The 8914-nt window shown below is 32.8% G+C and overlaps 1 protein-coding gene across 1 annotated transcript; it reads left to right on the forward strand.

The window, feature by feature from the left end:
• The first annotated feature begins 2735 nt into the window (after positions 1 to 2735).
• Positions 2736 to 4635, forward strand: LOC131145902 (early nodulin-like protein 15). Its single transcript, XM_058095082.1, has 2 exons — positions 2736 to 2931; positions 4199 to 4635. The coding sequence occupies exons 1-2, from the start codon at positions 2736 to 2738 to the stop codon at positions 4633 to 4635; spliced, it is 633 nt and encodes a 210-aa protein (XP_057951065.1).
• Positions 4636 to 8914: the final 4279 nt, after the last annotated feature.

An 8914-nucleotide genomic window follows, 5' to 3' on the forward strand; every position in this document is an offset into this window, starting at 1 on the left:
TTATTATCTTCCAATGCTCCCTTGAGGGCATTAACATAATAATCATGTCATTAAACCCTTACCTTTGGATGTGTTAAATGATCGAGATGATGAAGCTTCTTTGGAATTTGATGCCTTGTTGTCGACAACCATACTTTTGGGTTTACCCTTCTTGAAATACTTTCATGTTGTTTCCACCCACACTGCTCTCTTTGCATGTTGTGGAACTCCCTTCAGCATAGTTAGTCAAGTATTCCATGGTAACTTGTGCACTAAGCAAGTCTTGAACTTTTTGACAATGAAGTTCTATCCTTGTCCATGGTTTCAATCCTTTAAGAAAATAGAAAAAACTTGTCTTTCTTGACATGTCCCAAATATCCAACATCAAAGCAAAAATCTATTTCTTCACATACTCCTTCATTGAACCATTGTGCCTAAAAGCTCTTAGTTTACATCGAGCATTGTACTCAACATTCTTAGGAAAGAATTGGATTTTTTGATCTCTCTTTAAGGCTTCCCAACAATCAATTACATAGTGTTCATTCTAAATTTCATCGTACTTGGTATACCATCACAACTTAGAGTCACCAACCAAGTACACTGTTGCGGTATTTACTTTCACCTGTTCTAAGTTTTTTTCTCATTGCATGAAAGTATTTCTTCATGTCAAATAAGAAGTTCTCCAAGTCTTTAACATCACGAGCACCCCCAGATGTTATGGGTTTTGACACCCTAATTCCTCTATACCTAGCATTGGAGTTTCCTATAGTAAGAATTATCATGTTTATATGGTAGTCAACTCCACCATTTGAGCTTGTAAAGTTTTACACTATATGGTGGAGGCCCTCTGACATCTTCACCATGGAACTTTATTGATATTTTCATGATTCCTCGATCTAAAGCATTAACACATTCAACAAGTTTGACCATCTTTATGACCATATTGTTAGTTGTATCAACCTGTGCGTCTAGTGCTTCATTCTCTTGGTATTGGTTTGTATGGTCTTTTACCAATGCTTAACTTAATCTCACAACAAAGGCAACTGAATTCATATAGTAATTGACCAAACTTTAATGCCGATTATTATGGCCTGAGTATGTCACGCCTTGTGAAGAGTTGTGTGACACTAGTTAAAGTACTCTTGATTAACTAGTCAATCAAAGATTACCATGATTTGTTGAAAGTAAAATAAGTAAAAATAGTAAAAAAAAAATGACAAGTGGCAAACATTGAAGCAATGCAATTTATTGTCAAATAACTCCATAAGCAATGTGTGTTTAGCAAGGGAAGCAAGTAGGTTAAACACAGTTAAAAAATGCTAGTGAGTTTTACAAGGAACACTCACCCTCCCTTAAAGAACTTTATATGTTATTTTAATTCTGACAATAGGAAACTCAAATTGTCTGAGGAATCATATTCCCTTTTTTACACTAAATCTTACACTTAAAGCATAAAAGTGATACTACTATTTACATGATGGTAAATTATCCTATGCATACAATTACATAACTTGCGACACCAACGCTGAAAGTTAAAGTTTAGCTCGTATAAACTCAATAGCAAATCTACATAAAGGAAAGTAGTCTGTCGCTATTCCATCCCTTTTTTCAACCCTTCCCAAAATTAGAACTTGAGATTTCAATATGAAAGCCTCACCGTCTAGTGAGAGAAATTATATAAGAAGAAATGTGGAATCCATCCTCATATGATTTACATATAGTTAGAAAACAAATACATATACATATGGAGAGATGAGTACATTGTGTACTTTCGTAGTCGTTGGGATGTTCTCTTAGGGATAATTAATATATATATATATATATATATATATATATGTAGATTGCAATCATAGACAATATATTCTTTAAAATTTATTTTTTTGAATTATCAAATCTAGGATCTTTAAAACAAATAATGTGTGTCTGCCACCCCTAATTTAAATTAATGCAATTTTTTTAGTCATTAACTTTAAACTACATCTTTTCCTTGAGAAATATTACAGGGAATGTTACCCCTAAATTGGATTTAAAACTCACCGCCACAAGATGCATTAATGCTAAAAACACACTAAAGCAATATTCAAAGGAGAAAGACTCATAAGAAATGATCTCCTCCACATACTATTTGAGATCCTCTAATCACAAGATGTTATGTCAGCATTTGAATCCATACAAGTGAAAGGTATTTCTTGATATAAGTCCCAATAATGTGAGTTTGGTATCACTTTAGTGAGTTCAAATAAGAATACAATATTTTGTGATTAGAAGATTTCAAATCTTATGTACATGATATCTCTTACAAGTCTTTCAAAATTCACACAAAAGCATATCTTTCACTTGTAGAAGATGTAATATCACATTATATAATTGGTGGGTTTCATAACTCAGCTTAAGTGTAATATCACATTATATAATTGGTGGGTTTCATAACTCAACTTAAGTGTAATTACACTTAGGCAACGACGCAGCCTAAGTGTAATTACTCATAACACAGCTCAAGTGTAATTAAGTTTGAACTAGTCTTGCCAAATCAAGTAGCATTCTTTTAGGATGGAAAGATTCTAGGAAATAACCTAGTCCACACCAGCTGGCCGTACGGTTATGTTACCACTGCTTGCGGAGAATTTTTCTTCTTACTTCACAAAGAACTTAGAAATAAAGGTGATTTAGTTGTCTGATCTACCTGAGAACTGTTTGGTTAATTTCATATATATTAATTTATTTTGATCTGCATACGTACATCTGGTATAATAGTCATGGGGGCATTGGCCGGGAAGAGATCATCAGTGGCGAGCTTGTTGTGGGTGATGGTGGTGGGGGCGGGTGGTATTCTAGGGTGGTGCACGGCGGAGGTTTACGAGGTCGGTGGCTCTGCTGGTTGGACAACCACCGGCAAAGTTGATTACCAGAAGTGGGCTGCCTCTCAGAACTTCAAAGTTGGCGACATCATTCGTACGTTTTTTTTTTTTTTAGGCATCTGATCTTTTAAGCCTTGTGCATGTATTAAATTTGTCCAAATTACTCCATCTAAATTCAAATTTAAGGTCCGAAAATCATGCTTTGAAATACAGTATTAGTTGAATCTCTCATCGTAGGCATTATAATATACCGTTGAATCTTACATCCATAAAGACACAAATTAATATAATAGCATGCACCATAAGATGGATGGATTGACATAAGATATATGAAGAGTGAAACTCTTTTGTCACGTGTTTTACATCTAAAAAATAAGTATATGAACAACATTGAGGGATAGGTCCCATGTATAATTTTTTTATTAGAAGAGAGACCATAAATTTTCTACGCATGGAAAATGTCTTATTACGGATCAATCTCTATGACAGACTAAAGATAAATCTAATACAAGTTAAAACTTTAATAATATAATGTCACCTAACTTATAGCTGGTGGCTTATAAATATATAAATTGAAATAGAATTGAAGTTCTATGTAAGATATAATAAATTGCAAAAGAATAGTATTTAAAATTTCAAAAAATGCATCTCGAGTGGTGTCTTGACTAAACATATTGGGCCTTACACCCCCCATATATCTTATGCCTTTAACCCGAACACCACGCTATATACATTTTTAGAGAGGTTTATTATTTTTTTTCAAAATAAAAAAGTCACTCATTCAAGCATTTTTGTTGTTACTTGTCAATTATCATTCATTATCTATTCTACATTATGAATTAATAAAAAATTTAAAATAGCTATTTGTTTTACAATAATAAATATTTTCTTTTGTAATTATATTTATATAGTTCCTAGTTAACACATTATATTTTTGCCCAACCGTACTCTTGGAAGCATGGATTTTGAATTTGGATTCTAGGTATTAAACTTTGTCAAAACTACATAAATATGAATTTGAATTTAAAGGTCCCGGGTTATTATTATACTTGGAGCATGTATTGAATTATATAGCATCTAAGTCATAAACTAATTTAAATTTTGTGTTTGAGAGCTCTTAATATTCGTAAGTATAGATTTCATAAGTTAATAAAATTTGAATTTACAAAGATTTGAACAAAACATTCATATTAATATATATATTCAAATTCAAAACTTAAAATTCTCACTACCAAACACAAACTATAATTTTTAATAATTTTTTTTATTCCATACTAAAATTTCCTCTATAAATAAATATATTAATTAATTATATATATGTGCATATTAATTCATGTATGTAATGAATGTAATGTACGTAGAATTCGTGTATGGCAAGGCATACGACAATGTGCTACGAGTGACCCACGAGAAGTTCCAGAAGTGCGACACAACGGCGCCCTTTACGGTGTACAGCACCGGCAACGACTCCGTCACCATTAAAAGCCCAGGCCACCTCTACTTCATCTGCGGCTTTCCCGGCCATTGCCAGGCCGGCCAGAAAGTCGACATCCGTGTTCTCGGCGACGGCACCAACCCTCCCGCTGCCGCTCCCAACGCTCCCGGTCCTAATCCCCAGTCCCCGCCGTCGCCCGCCCTGCCTTTTCCGACGACCCCTCCCACCCCCGAACCTCCTGCTCCTCCGTCTGATAATTCCGCCGTCAACGGCGCTGCGTTTCTCGTCGCTGTTTCCAGCTCCAAGCTCCGCTTGTTCATCATGGTGGCCGCGCTTTTTGCTTCTATTTTTGTAACTGCTTAATGTTTCTTTTTAATCGATTGACTAGTACTGATGGAGCAATTTTTGTTACTGCTTAATTTTTCTTTTTAATCGATTGACTAGTACTGATGGAGCAAACTGTCCTTTTTTTTTTTTTTTTTTGTTGAAGTAATTTGTTAGCTTGGGCAATCTCATTGGTTCATCATTCAAAATTAGTCTTGCTTCAAACCCTTCTTGGGCTTTGCAGTGATTTTTGCATTTTGATGAACTTATATATATATATATATATATATATATATATATATATATATATATATTGTACTATGTGAATAATAGTATAAAACAATTTTATATTTTTAATAAATTTTGAATATATTTTTAAAATAAAATGATAATATATTATTATAATTTAATTTAAAAATATATAAATGTGATACTACTATATACATACACATACACACACGGATTATCATGTGTTGCACTATGTAATAATAATATAAAATACTTTTAAGCATTTTAAAATAAATTTAAAAGAATTAATATTGTATTTAAAATTATAAAATACAAACATTAAAATGTGATACTATTATGATACCATATAAATATAAGGACATGAAATATCTTAAAAATTATAAGTTATGATTTGAAACTAATACTTTAATTAAAGTTATGAGAAATATCAAAAATTAAAAATTACATAACTTTTTAAATAAGTTAATTAATAAGTAGATTTTTTATTATTTCTAAATTGTGATTTGGTACCTACACTCTTAACTATTATTATTTTTTGTTTACTTAACTATGAATTAATGAGATTTTTAAATTTAAATAAATTTAAAGTTTATTATTTAGAAGGTACTTTTAAGTCTATAATTTCATTTCCAAAATTTATCTTTTAGAAATTATATCATTAATTATCTAATAATGTTAGCTAGACACTTTACAATAATTTTAGAAAATATCGAAGAAATTTATCTATTTTATTTGAAAGTATACATGTTATTCAACATTTATATTACCATTGTATTTATTTTATTTTTTGAATAAAGTGGGTTTTTTTGGGTTCAAATCTTAATCCATTTAAAAAAATATTTTTAAATGTAAATTCATCTAACGTTATTGGAGTTAATATTTTTGCAATAATTTTTTATTTCTGTAATACAATGATATTTTTGTCTACAAAATTATTATAAATGTAAGGTTATCTAATTTTGGTTGAATTTACTATATATATATATATATATATAAATTTATTTCTTTTAAAAATATTAGAAGAATATTTTTTTCAATAAGATGGTTACACAATTCATACTTCGATATAAAAATTTACTAATTTTAGGAATGTTGATTTATAGAAATTATTTTTAAAAATAAGGATACTTTCTTCTATAAATTGATTTACAATTATATTTTACAAGAGTTTAATTTAGTCTTTCTTTCAAAAGATAAGGACGTTTTTATCTGCAAAATAATTTAAATTAAGGCATAAGACACTCACCCCTCCTCAGGTTTGCCAAGAAAACAAGGACCTCCCCTGATATTTTCAAAATCTCACAAACCTCCCTTGAAGTTTGAATCTAAGGACACTCATACCCCCTCATTTATACTTTTTATTTGTATTCAAACGGAAGTTAAAAATAATAATTTTTTTTTCAATTATACCCTCAATCAGGAGTTGCTAACTTTCTACAAATGATCTAGTTGATTTTATTTTTTTTCGTTTTTTTCCTTATTTACATAATACCTTTAAAAATATTAATTAATTTTTTTTTTTCAATTATGCCCTTAGTCAAGACCTGCTAGTTTCCTACACGTGATGTGACTAGTTTTTTTTTTTTTCCTTTTTTTTTTCCTTATATAGATAATGTTTTTAAAAATAACAATTTTCCTATTTTGCCCTTAATTACATGTTACCCACATGGCAAAATTTGCCTTTGAAAATATATTTTCTTTTTTGCCCTTAATTACATAGTACAACATAATTCATTTGTCTTTGAATTTTTTTCTCCTTCTTATTGGAGTGTCAAGCTTGCTGGACAAATCCTAGCCATTAATTGTAGCGGAGATCTAATGGCTGTAATTTATTTTTAATTAATGGCATTGCTGTAAATTTCTGTTGTTTGTATTATATTTATAAACTACAACCAGCAGTGCTGGTTCGAAAAGGTTCAGCCGAGAGAGAAAAATAAAAATAGAGAGCGCGCATACAACAGGTGGAAGAAAAAGTTCAGGGGTGGGGTTTCTCGTTTCCAGCAGTGGTTCACGCACGAATAAGCTGAAATGGGAGATCAGATCTGACATTTAGGGGGCTATTTTCCAGGAGAGTCAGGTGGACGAGAGAGACGGAAGCCAAGAGCTCTTCGAAGGTGCGAAGATGGGTTTCTTGGGGTCATTCTTGAGCTAATTGTGAAGGAGATCGGTAAGCCTAGAAGGCAGATCTGTGTATATGTATTCATTTCCACCATTATTAATAAAGCATCTTCGAAGGTGAGTTTCTACTGTGGATATAGGCCAATTTTTGGGCCGAACCACATAAATGTGTTCTTGTGATTTGATCTTGCATGTTTATGATTTATTGCAAAAATTTGCGGCTTGCTAGTTGTTGTTTGGTGAAGAGATTATTTCTTGATCAGGCTTGGCGCACGTGCACACACATTGAAACAAGCAGGTTTCAATTATTGTTGTTGCTCTGATTACTATAAAGAAAAATAGGTTCAATTTTTTGTGGTTTCTGAAAACTGGCAAGAAGATTTATTTTTGTTTTTAAAATCTGAAAACTAGGAATCAGCAATAAGGTTATATCACAACAAGTGGCATCAGAGTCTGGCTTTGTGATGGGGACCACTAAGTTTGAGATAGAAAATTTCACCAGTAAAAATGACTTTGGTTTATGGAGTATTAAGATGCGTGCCATCTTGGTACAACAGGGGCTTGAGGAGGCTCTTTTTGGAGACAAGAAGGGGGCTTCCACTTCACAAGAGGGGAAATCAAGTTTACCCTCCACCGACAAAGCGAAGTCCGAAATCCTCAAAAAGGCACATAGTGCCATTATCTTGTCCCTAGGAGACAAAGTACTTAGGGAAGTTGCCAATGAGGATATGACAGCTGGAGCTTGGCTAAAGCTAGAAAGTTTGTACATGACAAAATCCCTAACAAACAGACTCCATAAGAAGACCAGACTCTATACCTTTAGGATGACCCCTGGAACATCTATTGATGAACATTTAGATGAGTTTAATAAAATTCTTTTGGATCTTGCTAATATTGATATTAGTATAGATGAAGAAGACCAGACAATTCTTTTATTTAGTTCTCTTGATTCTACATATGATAATCTTAAAGAAACTATGATGTATGGGAGAGAAAGGCTAACTTTAGAAGATATGCAAGCAGTTTTGCACTCTAGGGAATTGCATACCAAGTTTGAGTCCAAAACAGGGTCAGGGGAAGGGTTAAATGTGAGAGGTAGGTCTGAAAAAGAGGGACAAGAAAGGAAAAGGCTGCCAATGTCACCACCTCTGAATCAAAGGGTAAGGCAGCTGTAGTTTTAGATGGATATGATAGTGCAGAAGTGTAGAACATCTCTGAGAAAGATTCTGGAAAAGAATGGATATTAGTTTCACGATGTTCCTTCCACATGTGTCCATTGAAAAAGTAGTTTGAGTCCTTTACATGTTTAGAAGGAGGTCATGTTGTCCTAAGAAACAATAAGTCATGTAAAATACAGGGGTATTGGGACAGTGAGGCTTCTAATGCATGATGGGATTGAAAGAGTTCTAAGAGATGTCAGGTACATACATGAGCTGAAAAGAAACTTGATTTCTCTTGGTAGCTTAGATAAGACAGGGTACACGTTTAAGTCTGAAGGAAGTAGCTTGAGAGTATGTAAAGGTTCGCTGGTAGTGATGAAAAGGGTGCTAAATAATGGGTTGTACACCTTGTTAGGAAAAACAATGATTGGTGAGGCTTCACCTATCAATCAAAGGGTAGAAAATCAGGCTTCCTTGTAGCACAAGAGGCTAGGACATGTTAGCCAACAGGGCCTAAAGGAGTTGGAGAAATAGGGGTTGCTCGGGGATAGGAAACTTGAGGAATTGTAATTCAGTGAGGAGTTTGTCTTGGGTAAGTCTACTAGGGTTAGTTTTAAGAGGTCCACTCACCCCAAAAATTGGACTCTTGATTACATACATTCAAACTTGTGGGGGCCTGCTAAGGTTAGTTCTCATGGTGGTTCTAGATATTTCTGTCAATAATAGATGACTTCTCTAGGAAAGTATGGGTGTATGTCTTAAAACGTAAAAGTGATACTTTTGAGAAGTTT

Source organism: Malania oleifera, chromosome 13, assembly GCF_029873635.1.
Source record: "Malania oleifera isolate guangnan ecotype guangnan chromosome 13, ASM2987363v1, whole genome shotgun sequence".
Lineage (NCBI taxonomy): Eukaryota > Viridiplantae > Streptophyta > Magnoliopsida > Santalales > Ximeniaceae > Malania > Malania oleifera.